The 23007-nt window shown below is 38.4% G+C and overlaps 2 protein-coding genes across 37 annotated transcripts in view; both read left to right on the top strand.

The window, feature by feature from the left end:
* LOC101937205 (E1A-binding protein p400-like) overlaps positions 1-6440 on the top strand; it is a 45290-nt gene extending 38850 nt beyond the window's left edge. For 9 of the 10 annotated variants that reach the window (XR_010592890.1, XM_042852548.2, XM_065568560.1 and 6 more), the window contains 3 exons: positions 1850-1986; positions 4517-4632; positions 5556-6440. Coding sequence is in view for 8 of the 10 variants with exons in the window: in XM_042852548.2 (XP_042708482.2) it covers positions 1850-1986; positions 4517-4632; positions 5556-5749 (447 nt within the window). In the remaining 2 variants the exon portion in view is untranslated. The remainder of the gene's footprint in view (positions 1-1849; positions 1987-4516; positions 4633-5555) is intronic. The other variant, XR_010592889.1, reaches the window with a different exon arrangement.
* A 1144-nt stretch (positions 6441-7584) lies between these two features.
* Positions 7585-23007, top strand: part of EP400 (E1A binding protein p400) — a 65033-nt gene continuing 49610 nt past the window's right edge. For 18 of the 27 annotated variants that reach the window (XM_065568554.1, XM_065568551.1, XM_065568555.1 and 15 more), the window contains exons 1-11: positions 7585-7934; positions 9362-10711; positions 12842-12952; positions 16664-16751; positions 17156-17263; positions 17979-18367; positions 18697-18999; positions 19787-19972; positions 21763-21903; positions 22021-22099; positions 22361-22413. In XM_065568554.1, coding sequence (XP_065424626.1) covers positions 9392-10711; positions 12842-12952; positions 16664-16751; positions 17156-17263; positions 17979-18367; positions 18697-18999; positions 19787-19972; positions 21763-21903; positions 22021-22099; positions 22361-22413 — 2778 coding nt within the window. In that variant the 5' untranslated portion in view covers positions 7585-7934; positions 9362-9391. Of the gene's footprint in view, positions 7935-8642; positions 8783-9361; positions 10712-12841; positions 12953-16663; positions 16752-17155; positions 17264-17978; positions 18368-18696; positions 19000-19786; positions 19973-21762; positions 21904-22020; positions 22100-22360; positions 22414-23007 lie in introns of those variants that run through there. The other 9 variants (XM_065568556.1, XM_065568548.1, XM_024101426.3 and 6 more) reach the window with 5 other exon arrangements.

The raw sequence follows: 23007 nt of genomic DNA, 5'->3' as shown, positions 1-23007 counted from the left end.
TAGTGTTCAGCAAGCATATACTGTAAAATTCTGTATACCATGGTCTATTGGCAGGTATTATACACATTTCTCACACCAGACAGACAATATGGAGTATGTTTAATATATCACATTAAATAAATTTACAAAATATATTCCACTAATACTGGACAAAATTTTACATGCCTACTTTGACTGACTAGCTTGAATAGAATACAGTGGTGTAACAGAGTACAGAATATATAGATTAACAAAATAAATTATTGTGATTACATCTGATATTAAGGAAGAAATTAAAAAATCTGAATTAACTTTGATACTATGGTGTAGATTATAACTTTCCTTTATCGACTGGGTACTTAAATTTGATCCAAGCAATGGTGGTTCAATCTTTACCAAAGCCTGATTCTCTGTCACTAATTAAGGATTGAAACAGACATCTTGGAATAAAATTAGAATAATTTATAGAGAAGAGCAGACTGATTTTAGTGTTTATCAGTTAAACAAGTTACAGCACAGTAGTAAATTCTGTTTGAAACGTCTTAATTAGAGCTAAACGAATAATTTATTTTATATTTGGTAGTCAAACCAAAAAATCAGAAAAAAGATTTAGTTAGTTTCTAACCAAAACTAAATTTGTTTGGTTTTCCTCACCTAAGTGAAAAAACAAAAAAATTTTGTTTGTTTGAGCTGAATGAAATGTTTTGAATGTCAAATCAAATCAGTATTGTTGAAATGATGTGTTGAATCAGCATTGTCGAAATGAGATGTCGATGTTTCCAAATTTTTTTTGGCTGAAACTGTTTGCTGAATTTGACCTGAATTCACAAATAGTTTGAGCTCCCTGTCCCCCAAATGCATTTTTTGGCAAATGTTTACTATTTGCCAAAAATATTTCACTCAGCTCTTGCTTTTATGCAGAGTAGAGGCAAAAGTGTTAGTGTTAAATAATTAATTATTTGGGTCAACTCTAATTGGTGCCTCCTGGATTAGTTGTGGTATCTTTCTGGAAGTGATTCTTTGGACTCAAATTATTATCATCAGACTTTATCACATACTTGAGTCATAAGTGAGGTTCCCTGAAATGTTGTCTGTGCAATTTAGAAGTATTACTGTTAATTGGGTATAACTATAGTGTGCAAAAAATAAAACTAAAATATTGTAGCAATGTCTTCTCTTATTACTGATTTTGATATCATCTAAAGGAGAAAGCAAAAACTAGTTGAGTATGGTTTTCAGAGAGAGTTTACCTGATGATATCAAATAAGACACACGTTAAACTTAATTTTGCACTATATAATAAACAACAAGTTAAAATTTAAGTTTCTAACTTTCTTTTGTCAATATAAAGGAATTACCTCTTTGCAATCAGGTCAGGGAGATAATCCAGTGATTATTACATGATTATTATAACCTTAACAGTTAAGAGAAGCTGAGTTACGAGAGAGAGAGAGAGAGAGACAGACAATGCACACACCTATTATTATGAAATCATTTGAGTCCTTAGAGTGAGAGACGAACCACAGATATGAGCTTATTGACTTGATGAATGACCTTATACAAGTCACTTCATGTCTTTGACTCAGTTTTCTATCTGTAAAATTAGGAAATTACATGGTGTTTTCAGGTTTAACTGACATTTCCAAAATTCCCTGATGGTGAAAAGCACTATAGAAGTGACTATTTAATAACCGATCAGTTGGTAAATTTTAAAACAAAAATGACAAGGCAGTTATTTCTTTTTAGTATCTTCAAGTGGCAAAAAATTGAATTAGAATGTGTCAAAGTCCAGTTTAATGTAAACCATATTTTTTGAGATATTACAGTGGTGACTTACGGCATTTATCATCTGATGCTATTTTTATTTCAGAACATCAGTAGTCACCCTGTTTGTACCAGACAGATCTATGCTGAAGACCAGAATGCTGCACACATGCAACTTTACATGAGTCACTTTGATTTAATGAAAAAGATAGCAAGAAAAAGAAGTCCCTCAGTTAAACCTCTGTATGTTTACTTAAAGCCCATATCATTTACATGTTTTAAATCTGATAAAAATGGTTGTGTGTGTGTGTGTGTGTGTGTGTGTGTGTGTGTGTGTGTGTGTGTGTGTGTGTGTGTGAGAGAGAGAGAGAGAGATGCAAACACACACAGACAATTCCATTATACTTGTCAAAGGTGTTCTGATTCCACAGATATTCTTGTGCATTTCAGTTTTGGCATGATTACCTTCCTGAAGAATCCAAATCATGCTTCGGTACTTGCAGTACTCGCATTACTTGTTGTAATGTCTCAATTGCATCGCCAGCTAGCTGTATGAATGGTGAGGTGGGCATGCCCCACTGATCAGTTATTTCCTTTATGCCCCTCTTAATCCCAGCAATATGGCTACCATCCTTTTGAGTAATGAGAACTGCATAAAACTCTGCAACTATGGTCTCACCCTAAGAGTGACTCTTTAAAAATGGCATTGTGAAATTCATTGATTTGTCCATTTTTTAGAACCGACAACCTGCAAATTTACAATAAGCTTTTAGAGCTAAACTGTGTTCTTTACATGTCATGCATCATATCCAGTAAGAAGGTCTGCAGATTAAATTGTGCCCTCTACCACATCCGTGCCATCCCATTGTGGTGTAACGGGGGTTGCTCTAACCTTACTGAAGCCAAAATCTGAACTATGGGGTACAACAGGTATAACTGAGGACAATGTAGAACAACAGTGAAAGGGGAAGTTGGAAGTTTTGCTAGATGGGTCAGGACCACTGGGTCTTTTGGCACATGCGGAAGTATGAGAGAAGTATAAGACTGTGGGATAAGCACTATAGTTTGGTTCAGCTAAAATGATCAGCAGTGAAATAGTTGACAGTTTAAACATCAACACAGTTATCTTCATATTTCAGATTTAAAGGCTATTGATATAAACTGGGCACTTCACACATCTAGCTACTCTGAAAAGAATAACTAGCCAGGCCAGCACTGGAGTGCATGTTGCATCTGTTGAAAGGGTGGCAGAACTGTTGCTGCAGTGTGTTTGGGTCAGACAGAATTCCTTCCAAGGATTTCCAGTACAACAGGGTGCCTCTGCACACACTATAGCATGACTGTTACTTGAGAGCCACAGTCCTACAACTTCTGCTCATCAAGAGAGGAGGAAGTCTGAATTGCTGTAAAACAAGGTTATTGGATAAACCTCATTGTTCAGGCTATATTTTGGCAACCTGGATCAATTATTTTTAGGACATCCAAAAACAATGGCTGCTTTTCACTTGTATGTTTGATAGGAAGAGAGAATGGGAAGATGATGGGCAAGATATAGATCAGGATTAGGGTGTAAATCTGAACTCCAATCCTTATCTAGTTTGCTGTCGTCTCTTTTGAACCTTGTAGACATCAAACAAAGGCCTAGTTTTCACACGGATGCATCAGTTTAACTAAAGGTGTGATTTAAAAAAAATCAGTTTAATTAAATCAATGTAACTTTGTGTATGGACACTCTTAAGGCATGTCTAGACAAACTGTGTGTGACAAGCTGGTGTGTAAATCTATATTGCTCCAGCCTGCTGTGCACTGACTGCATGGTCCCTGCACTCTAGATGATTCCTAGTACATTTGACCTTTTGCTATTTCAAACAGCAGTGTATAAAGTGAACCATGGAACACCTAGCACACATTAATAGGATAAGCAGCAGGGTCACACCAAGAGTTAGGCCTGGTCTACACTAAAGAGTTAGGTCGACCCAGCTGTGTTGCTCAGAGTTGTGAAAAATCCACACCCCTGATGTGTAATTAAACTGACCTAACCCCCGCCATAGCCAGCGCTAGATTGACGGAAGGATTTTTCCATCAATTTAGCTACAGCCTCTCTAGGGGAGTGGGGTGGATTACTTATGCTGATGGGAGAACCCTTCCCATTGGCATCAGTAATGTATACACTGAAGCACAACAGCAGCACAGCTGCAGTGCAACTGCTGTGCCGCTGTAGCGTTTCAAGTGTAGAGAAGCCCTTAGTGTGCAACAGACTGGTATGCTGTAGTTTTACACCCTAGCTTGCTGCACACTAACTGTTCATCTAGACAAGCTCTTAAGTAGATTTAAACCTCTTTTATATAGGTTCAGGGCAAGGTAAACCGATGTAACCAGTTTTAAACCACTAGAGCAGTGGTGCCTAAACTTTTCAGGGTAATGCCCCCCCTTACCCGTGTCTGCGTCCCCCCAGAACCAGGAGTGGGGGAGGAGGGGAACATGGATGGGGTAAAGGGGCTGTAACTGGGGGTGAGTCTGGAGCCAGGAGTGGGGCTGGAAACATACTTTGCACTTCTGTAGTGCCTTCCAAGACTAGAAGAATGTCCTGTTTGCTGTTGGAAGTGGATTTTTGTTAAATCCTCTCTGAAACTAAATTTTATATCACAATAATGTATACGGTTAGATAGAAATATAATATGAACAGTTAGACATTTTGATGATATTCTTAGAAGAAATGTGTGTTACATTCTAAATAATAACCTTTGCACCTTATTTTACTGCTGATTTGCAGGAGCTCAGACATTGGATGTACATGTCCATCAGTTTCCAAAACTTACACATCAAGTAGTTCAGCAACAGAGCCATCCATTCCCAGATTGTTCAAGGCCAAGCTACAGTGTAGAAAAGGTAAGCGGCTTTGCTTGCTGTCTCATTCAAATGATATATGGTGGTGTTTTGACAGTTTTGCACAGGGGTAGGCAACCTATGGCACGCGTGCCGTGTTCGGCACGCGAGCTGACTTTCAGTGGCACTCACACTGCTGGGGTCCTGGTCACTGGTCCGGAGGGCTCTGCATTTTAATTTAATTTTAAATGAAGCTTCTTAAACATTTTAAAAACCTTATTTATTTTATATATAACAATAGTTTAGTTATATATTATAGACTTATAGAAAGAGACCTTCTAAAACGTTAAAATGTATTACCGGCACTTGAAACCTTAACTTAGAGTGAATAAATGAAGACTCTGCACACTACTTCTGAAAAGTTGCCGTCCCCTGGTTTTACATGATTACTTTTTTTCTCATCGGTAGACCAGGTACTAGAGATGATCTTCTCTTTAAGTGACCTGCTAAGGATTTTTTTTAAATTGGGTTTTCCAAGGTTCTGCTGTCAGCTCTGCCACTGATAAGTTCTGTAATCCTGGAGCAAATCAATCTTTCTATGAGTATCTTCCTATCTGTAAAATGAAAGCACTACTCATCTCACAGGCGTTTTCTGAGAATTAATGTTTGTACGGTGATTTTTGAAATCCGCGGATAAGTGCTACATAAGGGCAAAATATTATTATCTTTATTAACTCCAAGAATCCCGGTCTCATTTCTCCCATTTTATAAATGGCAAAACTAATTACTGAGAAATTAAGTGATTTTGCCCAAAACCACACAGTAAATCAGTATCAAGTTTGGGAATAGCATTTCATTCTCCTGACTTTGTCGTGTTCTTAGTCTCAGGCTTCTCCAGAGTTTCTGCCATCTCTTACTTTTGTTTCACATTTTTGACTGTGTAAAATGTACAATCAGCTAGTAACTTATCTTCATCTATAATTTAGGTTCAGGCTCAGTCACAGATTGCGGCAGTGTCCCAGTCACCACCTGCTGGTCACCACACCTGAATGATTTCTGCAGCAATGGCTACAGCTCAGGTGATCCCCCAGAAGCCAATAGAGGAACAGGTCCTGACAATAGTCTCTCTCCAATCACTGACTCCAGGTGTACAGAACTCAGCAGCCTCAACCAAAATTAGCAAGTAAAAGTGCACATGAGGTTACCTACTTTCATACTGTGAAAGCATCTCTGAAACCTTGTTGAACTAATGATTACATTAGAATAAGCAGAAAAGTACAGTATTTTATGTTTGCTAAACCATGACAATAAAATCTGCAGGTTGTCCACATTTTATTTTCCAAATGAAGACTGAGCACTTTTTTACAGACAAAAATGCAAGAGAAGTTATTACTGAAATCTGAAAAAAAAAATGTACTCAACATTGAAAATGTATTAATTGGAATGTACAGATAAAAGGTCTGTTAAAATGAAATGCTTTCTGCTGACAAAAAATGACCATACTTCTATACCAAAGCAGTGAAATTACAGACTAAATTACAGAGACAGAGGTGTAATCAACATGTTCATCATTGTGCTAGGCTATTGTCTCCAGAGCAATATAAAATAATAGCCAGTTATTCTTTAAACAGAACTACATTTTACTAGTGGAGTGTTGCATTAAATGGAATGCAGAACAATGAAAAATGCTGACTTTTTTTGTTAGATCTACTGTAACTGAATAGCTATCCTGTTAGGTGTATGGAAACAAAATGCAAACTGTAAATTTTTAGATGAATCTTTAGCGCTGTAAAGTAGGAATTCAGTGAACGCTGACATACTGCCTAAACAGTGTAAGTTGAACAATAAAGTGTCCATTCTTTTCATATAAATTGCTTTATTTCTGTCCTGTTTCTTTGTGCACGTCCAGGGGTGAAAGTAACTTAAAGGACTTACTGGTACGTCAGAGTCCTGAGCGGGGGCGTGGCCTCAACTGGAAGAGGCGATTTAAAGGCCCCGGGGCTCTGGCCACCGCAGAGCTCCGGGCCATTTAAATCCCTGCTGGAGCCCTAGGGCTCTTGCAGCCGGGCTCAGGAGGGGATTTAAAGGGCCCGGTGCTCCAGCCACTGCGGGGAGCCCTGGACCCTTAAAGCGCCGCCTGAGCCCCACTGCCGGAGCTCTGGCGGTGCTTTAAAGGGTTCGGGACTCTCTGCAGCGGCCTGGGCCCTTTAATTCCCCACCGGAGCCCTGCCGCCGCTACCCGTGGTTGGCATGCCTCAAGATTGAGCCCCACGAGTCAGCTGTTTAACTTGGTCAAAAAATTGCTCAGAATCAAAATGTGGAATAAAAAAATCTCAACCCAGGTGCAAATTTCAGCTCCACTTCTCTGAATCCAGGACTTAAATTTACTTTATTATAGCTTGCTACTAGACATAAGCAGCTGACTACTAGAACGTAATGGCACAGCTAGTGAAATGGATATTGGAATTCTGAAGTAAAGCAGGTTGTCTGTATAATTTTTGGCCCTCAGCTATTCCACAGCATCGCTGGTAAGAGCTTAAAGTCTAGGAGAGTTTATGGGTGCACAGTTCTTTTGTGTGAATTTCCAAACCAGATTGTTAGGTCTTCACTTTTAGCAACTGTGCTATCACCACAGACTCTATTATGAGATTAACTATGCAAAAAATAAAGGTTACCCAAAGAAAGCTCTTAACAGCTTTCTTTCTTTTCTTTTTTTAAAAAGAGGAAATTATGCTAGTTCTTAAAAAGGAATTAATTTACCATTCTGAAGTTCTCTAAGTGCAACTGGCTGTCGAAAGTGGCAACAACTATACAAATGCATAGTAAGCACTTCCCAAAGGATTTATCACAACAAATCATAACAGACCTTTTGTATATCTAAATACAGCTGTACTGCAGGCAGTAATTTCTCAAATGGTACATTTAGTCTGTTCACACAATGCTCTAAGGGATTCCTCCTTTCTCCTCCCTCCCCCCCCCCTTTTTTATAGAAAGCCACATCAATTTACACAAAGCACAAGAAAGTGAACACCAAACGGTACTGAAATATCGAGGGAGCAGGGACGAGAGGAGCCCGGCCCCCCCGCGGGGACCCACTTTCCATTCGCTCCTCAGAGGAAGCTGGGGATCGGGGGGGGGGGGGGGGCACCTCCGCTACGCTGCCCCTTACCCCTAGCTCAATCCTGCGGCTCCCACGGTTTGGTTCGAGCCATTGCGCATACTCAGTGAGGGAGTCTCGGTACAGGAACGGAATTCGCCGTTTGTCTCCTATCAGCGCCCGTAGCGGATGTGTTCCCCCCCCTCCCCGGTGACGGTCCCCAGCTTCCTGTGAGGAGGGAATGGAAAGTGCGGCCCCGGTTCCTGGGGTAAGTGGGTCCGCGCCGGGGGGGGGGCGGAGTGGGGGGTACCGGGCTCCCCTCCGCCCTGCTCCGTCCGCAGAGCCGAGCAGGCCCGGGGCTGAGGCCGGGCCCTGACTCCGGGGCACCCGTCCCACGCGCGGGGGGAGGCTGCGGAGCGGGCCTTGGTCTCTGCTCCGCGCAGCGCAAGGGGCGAGGGGGAACCAGCAGCCTGCCCCGCCGCGGGGGTTACCGGGAATTCCCGTGGCCGTTAGGAGTTAAGTGTAAAGGGAAATTCCCCCCCACCCCGCCCGTGGCTCCCCGCTGAGCAGCATCCTCCCGCTTTGCACCGGCAGCGGTGTGAAGGGGTGTATGTGTGTGTGTGTGTGGGGGGGGTGTATGAACACACCCGCATGCTCTGCGAGGGGACATCCAGGACCGGTCTCTACAGACAAATCTTGGTTTCTGGACGGGCGTGGGGCCGCATGCAACTTGTTAAAATTAGGAGTTCTAACAAATCAGGATTCGCTTGCCTGAAGTAATTCATGTTACAGGAGCACCGCTAATGCACATACTTCAAAGGGTAATCGCCCTTCCCGCTTTTCAGCCAGGAGCTTAATAGTGGGGTGTGCTGATGAGATCTCATTATCAAGGGTTGATTATGCATTTTCACTTATTTCTAGATTGCCATACATGATTAGTGTTTGACAGACAAATTAATATAACAACTCCTTGTCCCTAGGAGTTTAGATTTAAAATAGCCAGCAACCATGACAAGAAATGGGGGAGTGAAGAGGTATGGCATACTATAGACCCACATATTTGTATGCAGTGAAGTGTTAGAAATGGAACTGCAGTTTTCAAAATAAATGAGCAAGGTAGGTTTTTTAAAATACTAGCTTTCTTTTGATTCTCCTGCTAATTTGCAGTGCCCAGTCTTTGGCAATCGGTCTCCCTGTCAGTGCACATTAGTGAGATTGTACTACACTAGAATGCCAAATAACTTGAAAACCAGAACATTTTTCACTTTAGATAATGTTGTTGAGCCAAAATAGATATGTTTAAAAAATGGAGCCTACATTACTTGTGGATATTCCACAGCAAATGGAAGGAGAAAGCAGTCTTTTAACTTTCATCTCAGCTTGGTTGGTCAAAAGAGGAACGTATCACTTGTAATACCATCTTGCTGTGGGTTATTCCAGAATGTCTTAGTTGGCTAGAGAAGTGTATCAGAGGTTTAGATAGTAAATATATTTGTGGTGTTTGTGTTTCAGACCATCCATATTTTGAATAATTGCATGAAGGTTATTGTTTTAATTAACTATAAAGGTAGAATGTGTTCCAAATTTTGAGGCAGAAAAACTTCTAAATTCTTACTCAGATGTGTATCTTCTAACATTCAGTTACAAAAAAAATCTTTACCTTCACTAAATTTCTGTTTTTATGTGTTTCTTTAGAATTTACTTTAAAAAACAAAAAAGGTGAAAATGCACCATGGCAACGGTCCTCAGAATGCTCAGCGTCAGCTCCAGAGGTCCAGATCTTTCACAGGTAGTGAGGGAGAAGAGCAGCAGACAAACTTACCACAGTCCCCTGCAACTTCATTTGCTCCTTCTGCAAGCCCATCTGCACCACAGTCCCCCAGTTACCAAATACAGCAATTTATAATGAGTAGAAGTCCAGTAGCTGGGCAGAATGTGAACATCACACTGCAGAATGTTGGACCAGTAGCATCAGGAAACCAACAGATAACACTTACCCCTTTGCCAATACCAAATCCAACATCACCAAATTTTCAGTTTAGCCCTCAGCAAAGGAGGTTTGAGCATGGATCTCCATCATATATTCAAGTTACTTCACCATTGCCCCAGCAAGTTCAGTCTCAAAGCCCTACACAACCCAGTCCTGTACCAGTGCAGTCACTACCAAATGTTCGGGCAGGCACTCCAGGTTCTGGCTTGGGTATGTGCAGCCAGAGCCCTACTAGAGGATTTGTAGATGCTAGTTTGCTTGTGCGACAGATCAGTCTGAGCCCTTCAAATGGTGGACACTTTGTATATCAAGAAGGATCTGGAATTGCACAAATTGCTCAAGGAACTACAACACAGGTACAAATTCCATCTTCTGGGGCACCTGCAACTGTACGAGAACGCAGGCTTTCACAACCTCATTCACAGACTGGTGGCACCATTCATCATCTTGGACCTCAAAGTCCTGTAGCTAGTGGAGCAAATATGCAACCTTTGACTAGCCCAGGTCATATTACAACTACTAACTTGCCACCGCAAATCAGCAATATTATTCAAGGACAGCTCATGCAGCAGCAGCAAGCACTTCAAGGGCAGCAGTTGAGCAGACCCATAGGATTTGATAGGGCTTCTGGTGGATTAATAGCTGGAGTTGGAGGATCACCTGCTTTTGGAATGACATCACCACCCCCTCCTACAAGTCCTTCACGAGCCACTGTACCACAGGGTCTGTCTAATCTTCCTCTTACTCCTACGGTAAGTACAGGAGTGAAAAAACAATCTAAAAAATTGGAGGAGATTCCACCTGCCACCCAAGAAGCTGCTCAGATGAGAAAGCAGTGTTTGGATCATCACCACAAACAGATGGAGATTCTGAGGGAGACTTTTAAGGAATATTTGATTGAACTATTTTTCTTGCAACATCTTCAAGGGAATATGATGGACTTCTTAGCTTTTAAGAAGAAACACTGTGTTCCATTACAAGCATACCTTAGGCAAAATGACTTGGACCTTGAGGAGGAGGAAGAGGAAGAACAATCTGAGGTTATCAATGATGAGGTAAGAAATCTATTTGTTAATAGTTTGGAATAAAACACTAAATGAAATTATGGCAATTAGATACCAAAGTATTAATTATACCTTAAATTATACCTTAGAAATACCTTACATTTTATTTCTGATTGAAGTAATAGAGCAGACTTTTTAATGAAGATTCTGAATGAATTGTAATTTTTCTATGTGAAGATTAAAACTGCAGGTTGGTTTGAGCATGCAGTTTGAAGCGTATACTTTAAGAACAGAGGTAATTTAATAGAGGGGGAAAGAATTAGGGCTTTGAAGGAAAATACACTTGTTTTCTCACTGATCAAGTTCATGTCAGTATTCAAGTCCCCCCCCACAAAATAGTTAAGCTCTATCCTAAACCCACAGAGGCTTGGAATTGTTGCTGGAAGCATGTTAGCTTATCAGAAATGATTATGTATCATAGAGTAATTTTAATTTATAAGTTATCATCATGTAATACCTACATTCAAAAAAAGAATGAGATGAAAAACAACCTTAACTTGGAATTGGCTTTTGTCCAAAGAATTTATAGTTTGTGCATAAAAAAACAGTTTCCTTTTTTAATTAAACAAAATATTAAAGTTCTTTGAATGAATTCCATGCTTAGTAATGGCAAGTGACGAACCAAATATGGTAACCAAATATGATGTGCAACTTTTCCTGAATAGTTTATGTCAGTGCATTTTAATTCTGACCTGTGGTATCCCCTCTATTCCATTTTGGAGAGTCTGACAGTTGTGTAGCAAGTAGTTGTGATGTCATGTTTGGCACAATGAGTGAATTGATACCACTTGAAACTTTTAAATACCCTTTTACAAATTATGTATCCAAAATAGGGAAGGGTATATATTTGCCAGTTTGCAAAAAGATTCCATTCAAAAAGACTTAAGTATGTTTAAAATTTCTATAACAGTTCCATATATCTTCAATGAAAAGTTGATGAACCTTTAAACTAAAGGATTATTAGTGACCCCAGCTTTGGTTTGAATTTGCAGGTGGTTCAGAAGTTGTAGCATAATGTGTAGCATTTAGTATGTTTGACGAGAAGAAATTTAACTGTGACTAAGATCAGATACTGATAATTTTGAAGGAATAATTTTTTTCTGCACACAGTAGCTTAAATTGTGGGAACAGGATGTCTTTTTTTTTTAATCCGCAATGGGTGTGCATGAATTATTCCTTGTGGTTTTAAATTTATTGTCAAATTGTTTGCCTGTTCTTGTTGGTCTATTTATTTGTCACTAGCTGAAATGGCCAGGTATGTTGAGCTCTGTTGTACAAATTCAGGGCAGATCCTCACCTGATAAATTGTCATAGGTCCATTGAAGTCACTAGAGCTTTGACAGTGTACACCAGCTGAGGATCTGCCTCTCTGTTTTTTGGGTTCAAGTTTGCTCACTCTTTTTTTTTAGTTCTAAGGCATAGTTTAACTTATACAGACAGTTATATTTGTTATATGTGAACAGCTAATTGCTCGTGAAAGTTGTAATCATTTTAACTATTATAGGATTTTGCAAACTGTGCCAATAAACTTGTTTGACTGTTCTAACAAATTAAGGTAGCTTTTGCAAATCAAGGCACCTTTTGAGTATGTTCTTTCTTTGTATTTTTGGTCTTCCTCTCTTTTATTTCCCCCCCTCTTTATCACCTTCTGCTAAAGCAATGCACCTCATCCCTTGCCTGGAAGGGCTGATCACTTTGGAAATTAATGGGGGAGAGAGAATGGTGGCTATGCTCATTGCTTAAATAAATGTTCAGGCTCTCTTGAGTTCAGACTGTCTGTCATGCTAATTTGTTGTCAACTAGGAACTGAGATAATTAAATTTAACCCACACTGTTACTTAATTTGGATTTAAGACAGTTTTTCAGTGGTGAGAGTCATTGTAGGTAGTCTGACCCTCACTCACTCTGTTCTGCTATTAAAAGTGAAACAGAACTCTTCAAAAATTGTCTATATTCAAACCAAACTGCACTGATGGTCATTTAGTTATAATCCCCTCTTCAGTGAGGTACCATCAGTACAGTGTAAAACAAGTGTGTTGATCAGTTTTAAAAAGTTTTAAAAAGAAAATGATTCTCCCTTTTTTTTTTTTTTTTTTTTTCCCCCAAAATATTTTCTCTCAGGTAAAGGTTGTGACAGGAAAGGATGGGCAGACTGGTACTCCTGTTGCTATAGCAACCCAGCTTCCTCCAAATGTTTCTGCTGCTTTTTCATCCCAGCAGCAACCGTTTCAGGTACTTTTTAATGGTTCTAAAATGTAGTCTCATCCCAGATTTTTTTTCTTCATTCAGATTTGATATTTCTTAGCAGAATTCGTATTTTCCCAAGAGCCCATCCGTTGTCATCTAAAACAAACAAAAATAACTTTAAATCTTGACACTCATGAATGTTTATTGGGTGTTGAGGAAGTTAAATCTATCTTGTCTCAAAGTTGCTGGCTTTTTTCATCAACTTTCAGCTTGAATGTTTTTCACTTTGGTTTGTTTGTCGTTTGTTTCCCTAAAGCATTTGGTTCATTTGTGCATTCTGCATAGTAGTAGTTTGGATTTCTCTGTGTGTGGCATTGTAACTGTGGATTTCTTCTCAATTTCTTTTCTTTTTTCTTGATTGATTGAAGGTTTTGTATATGCCTGCAGAAGGTATTAGATTTTCCTTGCTTGCTATAGATTGTATGATGCATTTTTCTACCAAAAAAACTTCAAAATGAGTCATCATAAGTTACCTCACTTTCACTAGATTTATCATGGATATTAGATAGAAGAAATAAAAGTGTTCAGAGGGTCCCATTTTAGACAGAAGTTTGTTTTTGGATGGGAGCACATTGAAGAAGATATCTGAAGAGAGGAATGACACCTATAAAGAGAACTAATTATATGGATCAATGGAAATGCACTTTTAACACAGGCTAGCTTGTGTGTACATCACTGCCCTCTGCTGGGTATTTCAGACCTACTTCAGTGTATCCGGCTGTTGCCCTCTTGCAATTGGCCCACAGAAGATAAGCCCTAATTCTGTAATTGAAATATTCTCTTTCAGCTCAAATGCGATGCACTTCTATTTTGGTGAAGATGATCTTTAACAGCAAACTGTACTTGATGGGCTGTATATCCTGCCTTACCTTACAACTTTTGCAATCCCACTAATTTCATTCAGATTGCCCTGGGGCTTTAAGTCGAGACAGTATTATTGACTGTATTCACAAATATAATTAATACTATGTAAATTAAAAAAAAATTAAATTGTTTAGCGAAGATGTTTGTTTCCAATAGTTTTTAATGTGGCCAGTAATTACATAGGTTTCAAAAGTTTTTGAAAGTTAGTCATCTTGTGTTCAATCCATTTAAAATATATGCATTTGAAAACATGGTATCAATTGACTTTGTATAGCACTTGTGGATGTCAGTAAGCTCCGTCTATACTAATGACATCATAGTTTCCATAGGAACTAAGTTCCTTCAAAATGAGAATAGCAGACACACTAAAAATATACAAAGTGCTGTGAGTAATATGATTATTTAGCAGAAAAACGATAGTACACCTTACATCTTCTCTCTCTGTTGCTGTTTATAAAACATAGTAGGTATCTTGATCAGTTCTGTCATTGAATTTGGAGTGTTGTAAGTACAGTAAGCTAAGCTTATTATGGTGGACATCCTGCCTGATAACCATATAGTAACCAGAACTTTTCATTATTTTTAAGAAGATTCAGAACAATTTATTTTCTAGTGCCAGTGGTGTACAGTTGCATTTCATATAAAACATAGCGTTTGCTCTCAAAAGCTTATGTTCTAAATTCAGTAAAAATAATGCAAATAAGTTGGAGGCATTCAGATACTAAATGTCAGTCCAGAAACCTAAAACAAATAAACCTGGAAATCGAAGCCAGGAGCAGTTAGGCAGTAGTAGAAGGCAGGTGAAATAAATGGGCTTTAGAGTGGGCTTTGGAGGAGGAAGGTTGCTTAAGTTGTTGCTCAGAAAGACATTTGGTACAAAAAGTGTCTGAGCTGGATATGTTAATTAATTCTGTGCAATTCTATGGTTGTATAAAAGTGTGCATTGTTTATTATAACACATTATTTGAAATCAGTCATATTGTACACATCTAAATTTATCATACTTTGCCAAACTTTACTGTTTGGGCCAGGTGTCTGCTTCAGACTAAAACTTCTTTGAAAGTTTTCCATATTGAATGTGGCATAACATTATTATGTATGTTAATATAAATAAAAGTAGTAAATTAAAAAGGAAACAATGAAGGCAGACAGTTAATCCTTAATCATTTGAGTACCATATTGGATGAGCACATATGCCATATAGTTCTGGGCAGTGTCCACCGTGTTTACCTAAAAATTCTTAAGTCAGATGAACATCATAATACCATAAACATACCACTAGTGGTCATAAATGTCCATCTATTATTCCTAGACTTGGACAGGATCTTCATGTGAGGTTGAGCAGAATACATGCTACAGTACTTAAGTACAATGGGATGCTATGCATGTAAGGTGGTTGTGTGTGTTAGTTTATACTGTACAATAGGGCACTGAAGATTTTTGGACACCTACAATTTATTTCAATATCGTTTTGTGTTCACTTTCTTGAGCTTTATTTAAATTGCACTTAGAGAACTTCAGAATGGTAAATTAATTCCTTTTTAAGGACTAGCATAATTTCCTCTTTTTAAAAAAAAAAAAGAAAAGAAAGAAAGCTGTTAAGAGCTTTCTTTGGGTAACCGTTATTTTTTGCATAGTTAATCTCATAATAGAGTCTGTGGTGATAGCACAGTTGCTAAAAGTGAAGACCTAACAATCTGGTTTGGAAATTCACACAAAAGAACTGTGCACCCATAAACTCTCCTAGACTTTAAGCTCTCACCAGCGATGCTGTGGAATAGCTGAGGGCCAAAAGAGCATGCAAATGGTCAGACAGACAACCTGCTTTACTTCAGAATTCCAATATCCATTTCACTAGCTGTGCCATTACGTTCTAGTAGTCAGCTGCTTATGTCTAGTAGCAAGCTGCAATAAAATAAATTTAAGTCCTGGATTCAGAGAAGTGGAGCTGAAATTTGCACCTGGGTTGAGATTTTTTTTATTCCACATTTTGATTCTGAGCAATTTTTTGGCCAAGTTAAACAGCTGACTCGTGGGGCTCAATCCTGAGGCATGCCAACCACCAGTTTCTGTTGAAGCCCACAGTGATGTTGGTGGCCTCTTGGTAAGCTTAAACTCTCTAAGATCCAAATTAACTTCATTCATGTGCTTTCCAAATATTTTGCATACAGAATTAAAGTTAGCCCTGCATACTGAATTTTTAAAATAAATAAATAAATTGTCTTTATTATATTTTACCATATTTGCAGGTTACTGATCCTAGCAGTATGCAAGGGCTGTTTCTCCCAATCTATCTTGCCATATATTTAATTCTGTAGTGAGGTAAAATATTCAATTTTTGACATGACTGTTTTTTTTTAATGCAGTAACAGTGTGATGATATACGCACTTAGTTGTAACGTCATTGCAGCGTCAGTCAGATGGCAGGAGGAGAGAGGGCTTGTATAAATGTAAATCCTTAATAGGAAAAGGAACCCAGAAAAATAATGGCCAACTATATTTCTTCTCCCACCCCATTTTCTAGTTTTAATAGCACTTTCCTTGAAACACAAAATTTTTAACACACACAACTGATTTCCTCTTCTTAGTTAACATACTAATACTTGAAAGCTGAATGAAAGACTCTCAGGATCACTTTATATAGCTTTGTTATAGGAGTATTTAAAAATTGCCAGAAGATATTGAACAAGTCTTACTTTTCAGAGTATACAATCATTTAGAAGAGCTAATAATACAAGTAGGTGTTCTTTGGATTCACTGTAACTTCATGTGTTGTTGTAAGGAAAACTGATGAGGTAGCTGAACTTTTATGATTTTTGGTTTTTTTACTAGCAAACGCACACAGGGACTCCAGTAACGGGGACTGTGAATACCATAGAAATTGAAGCTTTTAAGAGACAGCAAGCACTTACTCCAGCAGGTATGTTGTTCTTCAACAATTTAAGTTTATTTGGAAGGAAAATAGAAGATCCACTACTGCATAATTATTGAAATGTAGCTTTGCCTCACTCTGGCAATTGCCAGATCCTTTGGCCTATTTGTTGTGACTAGTATGGTGCAGTGTGTTCCACCTACAACAAATGGGACTGGATTTGGCAAGTGTAGAAATATTAACAAGTCTGTCATTTGGCTGAGGAAAGTGAAGTTGGCCACCTTGAAATATAAAGGAACTCTGCCCTTGGAGCATATTCCTCATGAATGCTACACATGTGTAGTAGAGTTGTAGCTTTCTGAGCTGATGTTGAAACCATGTGTAGTACTTTTGCTTTGTAAACTGAAACCATTCCATTATACCATGCCATAAATGGAATTTGAATATCACAGATTCGTCTAAGAGACCACGAATTGAAGTGGGCCGTCATGGGATGGTTTTTCAGCATCCAGGTGTGGCTTCAGGAGTTCCTCTACAACAGCTAATGCCAACGGCACAAGGTACTGTCACCACATGCCAATTGCAAATTAATTTAACAAGGAGATGTAAGTAATGGGACTAGAAACTTAGGCTCCTAGTCTTCTGAGATCCTAGTTCCACCATAGACTTCTCCTTGTAAATTAATTCTTGGTATGCAATGCCTGGTTTGTTTAAGGAGCTGAGTGATGGGCTCCAGTGGTGCATGTGGGCATGGAAGTACATCACAAGTGCTGGTGCAAAATGGTTAGCTTAGGAGCTCTGGATCTAAATCAAGCGTTTGTGAAAAAAGTAGCTCCTACTTTGCCATATATGTGATAAATCTTGTTTTTACTTCATTACCGGTGTTAGTTCACTGACGGTCATTTTTGGTCCAAGTGTGTTAATGTACAGCATCCTCCTTATATAACATGCAATGACTTTTGAGCTCCAGCTAACTCATAAATAGTTGAAAAACCAATTAGGAAATCCAGAAGACAATTTAGTAAAGATAATGCATTTTATTGTAATTGATTCTTATTCAAAAAATGCTAGCTGCATTCCTTTGCATGATAGATTGTTTATTGTAATGGTGATTTATTTTTGTGATTGTGATGTGGTATTTTCAAAGTGATGGTATCTTATCGCCAAGTAAGTAACAAGTCAAAATGTGTTGGCTGTCTAACCGTTTTCTGGTTAAAGTAGTAAAGAACATTGATACTTAAAATTCACCTGTGCTGATTTCCTCTTGCTTTGCAGGTGGAATGCCTCCAACTCCTCAAGCAGTACAGCTCACTGGACAGAAACAAAGCCAGCAACAGTATGACCCATCCAAAGGTCCTCCAGTGCAGAATGCAGCAAGTTTACACACTCCTCCACCTCAGCTGCCGGGGAGGCTGCAACCTGCTAACGTCCCCATAACGTCTCTCCCCGCTGCATTGCAGCTTTCACAGCAACAGCCACAGATAGTAGAATCTCCAGCACAGCCCCAGATTCAGGTGAAGACCCAGCCCCAAAGTGTACCCCTCACTTCTGCTCCACATAGCCAGCTCCCGACACCACTTCAACAGCAGGTACAGCCAGCACTCCATATACAAGGACAGACACCAACGCAAGTGTCCCAGCCGCAAGCTGCAATACAGCAACAGGTATATAAATATAAATGTTTGCCTGATGTGAAAAGCTTACTCCTAAAACAACTCTTGTTGCAATAACTGGGAGAATGACAGCAGTCTGTTCTGTCTGTTCTTATTAATATGTGAAAGATGTTAAATGGCTGAAATTTTTAAACTCTACAAGACAAAATAAACTTATGTAGATGTAGCTTGTTGAGTAAAACAGTAAAGCATTTGTAAAGCATTTTAAATGTTGTATTTCTAGTGGATTAAAGTTAGGTCAGCATTTGGCCGGCTAACACATTCTTCTGTAATGCAGCGTTAGATAGTATCTGATTATAAAGTTCCTTATCTCACCACAGACTGTGACGCTGACACGACCCTCTGCAGATGCTGCCCAAACTTCTCAGCGTCTTACGGCAAATTCATTGCCACCTACCTCCTCTATTCCACCAGCAGCTCTCTCAGGCACAGCACCGCTTTCTTCGTATCCAGTACAGACAAACAGAACCTCTCCAGCAACTAACAAGTCACTGTCTCCTATTGCATCAAAACCCCCAGGCTTAGCCGTAACTGCAGCACCTAAAACACAGAGTCCAGCTCAGAATGCAGCAGTGTTACCGCAGGATAGCTCTCAAGACAAGCTTGCTGAGCAAGTAAAACTGGTAAGCTATTTTCTTTCGGAACCTAAAGACCACTAACATGAAGAAAGGTTACATTGTTGAGCTGTTAATACACACAGGAGAGTTCTAATTTTTATTTCTCGCATTTTTTGGTGGTTATATTTAATGCACTTCCAAAGAAGCTAGAGATAAAACTGCTAATGAAAGCAGTCTCCTTTGCTAAATGCATTTTTCTTTTTTGTATTTCCATAATATTGATCACACCTGATCACTCAAGATGTACTGTTGTGATAAGATAACTTTTCTAGTAAAATTGAGCCAGGTCATTTGCCTCTTTAACAGGATCCTTGTAGATTTTGTTTCTCCTAACAACTAAGGAGGATTTGTAGTGAAGTAGTCTTATCCTTTCTTATATTTTCTTTATATAGTAAAGCTCTGATTTCAGTAAAAAAGGATAGTTCAGTGTAGTTTCCATAGGTCTTGTAAGTTGATTGCTATGCTTTCGTACGAAGTGTCTCTCTGTCTTGTGTTACAGAAGGCACTTTGCTGAATACAGTTTGAACTATTGTAATTCTTATTACAATTGAATCTCATTTAGTTTGTTAATTTTGGCACTTCAGTGCTATGTGCAGACTTGATTTGTTTCCCATGGTGTAGCATTAAATTTAAATGTAAAATTTGTTTATGATATTGGGACTTTATAACACTGTTTTTTTTATTCAGCTACTATCATAGCTGCAGCCGGACAGAGGCATGTGTCATTGAAATGTATTTGTACATGACATATTTGTGGAGGGATATATATATATATATTTTTTTTTTTTGGTAGGAAAATCAAATCCATCAACGAATAGCAGAGCTGAGGAAGGAAGGCTTGTGGTCCCTGAGACGATTGCCCAAACTCCAGGAGGCCCCGAGACCCAAATCTCACTGGGATTATCTGCTAGAAGAAATGCAATGGATGGCAACTGATTTTGCTCAAGAGAGAAGGTGGAAGATGGTTACTGCTAAGAAGGTACTTTGAAATATGTTTTTGAAGAGAAATAACTGGTCTTGCTGTCAGCCATCTTTGTAACAATGTTATTGAAACACGTATTTTGTCTAGTTATAGTAAAATCCTTATGTTTTTAGATGGAAGGGAGTGCAAGGAGCGTAAAGTATTGGCACTTCACCTAAATAATTGGCCTGATTTTCAGAAGTGTTGAGCACCTAGCATCTGCCATTGACTTTAGTGGCAAATGCTGCGTTCTCAGCAGTTCTGAAAATCAGACCACTCATTTAGGTGCATCAGTAAGGATTTAGGATCCTAACGTTAGGCAAGTTTGAAAATTATGGCCATAGTGCGTGTCTCATATCAGCCACTCTCTCCCATCTAAAAATAAATATATAGCACTTTTATTACAAATAGATATATGTATTCTTTTGGGTGGTTAATACTTTGTTCAGTTCTGATCAACCCATCTCATAAAAATTACAGCAGAAATTGAAGGAATTCAGAGACGGGCAATGAAAATGAGGCATGAAGAGGTTTCCATATGAAGAGAGTGACAAAACTTTTAATTTAGTTAGGAGATTAATAAGAGGGAACCAGAATGAAGGGTATAAAATAATAATTAGTACAGAATAGGTAAATCAGGTACTACTGTACTTATCTGTACTCATAATACAAAAGTAAGGGAATAGTCGATACTGAACGATAAATTTGAAACTGATAAGGAAATGCATTAGTTATATATATTTTTTAAAACCATGCATTAGCCTTTAGAACATGCTGCCAGAAGATATTGTTGAGTAGATGAATTTAGTAAAAGTTTAAAAAAAAAAAAAAAAAAAAAAAAAAAAACACTTCCGTAGAAGAGAATATCCAAAGTTGTGACCATTTGGTAAGTGCTTTTTTTTTTTCTTTTCTCTTTTTAAAGGACTGTAACCCTTAACACCTCAGTACATAAACTAACCACTAAGAGTGTGTGTACACATCAAAGAAAACCTGTGGCTGGCTGGTGCCAGCCAACTTGTGCTCATGCTGCAAGGCTGTTTTGTTGCTGAGTAGACTTCTGGGCTCGGGCTGGAGCCCAAGCTCTGGGGTCTTCCTACCTCCAGAAGTCTGCACGGCAGTAAAACAGCCCTACAGCCCAGGCCCTGTGATCCCGAGTTGGCTGCCACGGGCCAACCGCGAGTTTTTCTTTGTGTTAGATATAACCTTAGTGCCTGGGATAGGAAGAAACTTCCTGTCAGGGCATTATTCCATGATTATCCATTGTGTTGATTCTTGAACATTCCTTTGAAGCATCTAGTACTGGCCTCTCTTGGGGTCAAGATATAGGATTATTAAGGACCACTGGTTTAATTCAGTATGTCATTTCCTATTCTGTATTTTAAATTGTTGTGAATTCAGATCCCTTCTTCTTACAGGCGATATCCTAATGCAGTGTACCACTTACCTTGTCGTTCAAAAATTTTAAATTATTTTAATTTATATTTGAAATACTTATTTCACAAGGAAATTCTAAAATACGTTTTATAAATTATTCCAATAACCTGTTAGGACTTTTTTTGCATTAGTAAAGTAGCCTTAATGTAAATAAGACCATAATCTAGTAGACTTTTTTGTCTTTTTTTAATTTCATACCAGTTACTTTTCTGATATAGAAAGATTATAGAAATATTGAAAATTAATTATACCATAGGTGCACTGAAACTATGCCACAGTTAACATCTGGTTGATGGGTAAAAAGTCTAATTTTAAGAAATGTGGTGATGTATATTTTGAGGAAACCTCATTAAGAATCTAATGGTTTTTATTAGATGGTGAGAACTGTGGCTCGCTTCCATGAAGAAAAGAAACTTAATGAAGAGAGAGCCAGAAAAGAGGAACAAAACAAGTTAAGGCGCATTGCTGCTTCAATTGCTAGAGAAATAGAATACTTCTGGTCAAATATTGAACAGGTAAACTGTCCACTTCCTTAAAAAAATATATATATATTTGTGACTGCAAGATTGTTTTAAAGTCTTTTTAAAATCTAGAGGCTCTAATCACATTTTTGTTGCAATTTTATATATTAGGTTGTTGAAATAAAACTGCAAATTGAATTTCAAGAGAAAAGGAAAAAAGCATTGAATTTAAGGAAAAGTTCAAACAAAGGTAATTGTGTTTCAGTTTATTAAAACTGGAGTATAAATTCATGGCCCACCCTACGTTTTTTACATATTTGCATCCACTTACTCAAGTGTGGGGTCTCATCTTTTTGACAGTAGAAATCCAAATTGTGAATCATGGTATTTATTGTGTTTTACTGTTAGACTTTACTTATCTTGATGGTTTTTCTCATGGATGCAATTAAATGTTAACATAAGAAACACAAAGTTGCTGAGTGACTGTTGGATGTCTGTAATAATTTTCCAGGGAAAGATACAAAATCTACAGAAGACATTTCATTGGAAAAAGGAAGTGAGGTGGTAAGTCTCTTTTTTACTTGTTACAGAGTCTCAGATTTATTCTAAATTTTACTGCTTTTTATGAAATAATACTTTCTTTTTTGTCTGTTTCAAATAAACATTAAAGCTGCTCTTTTAGACTAACACACAAACTGACACTAAACAGATTTATGGAAGTTTAATGCTGAGTTTTTGGCCTTAAACAATTCACCATTGTGTGCAGGGGGGAAAACACAGTATGTTGTTAGGAACCATAAACCTTTGACATTTGAATGTTCTGAATTTTGTGTGTGTCTGAGATTGATAATATAATACCTTTTGAAAAGAGAGTTAATGTTTATCCAAGTATCAGAGGGGTAGCCATGTTAGTCTGGATCTGTAAAAGCAGCGAAGAGTCCTGTGGCACCTCATAGACTAATAGACGTATAGGAGCATGAGCTTTCGTGGGTGAATACCCACTTCTTCTGAAGTGGGTATTCACCCACGAAAGCTCATGCTCCTATACGTTTGTTAGTCTATAAGGTGCCACAGGACTCTTTGCTCCAATGTTTATCCAGGAACCTATAAGGGCTTTGAAGTGGCCATTCTAGTGTTTATGGATGAAAAAGATGTTTG

The sequence above is a fragment of the Chrysemys picta genome, chromosome 15 (assembly GCF_011386835.1).
Source record: "Chrysemys picta bellii isolate R12L10 chromosome 15, ASM1138683v2, whole genome shotgun sequence".
In the NCBI taxonomy this organism is placed as follows: domain Eukaryota; kingdom Metazoa; phylum Chordata; order Testudines; family Emydidae; genus Chrysemys; species Chrysemys picta.
This window is presented reverse-complemented; position numbering and strand designations above follow the sequence as displayed.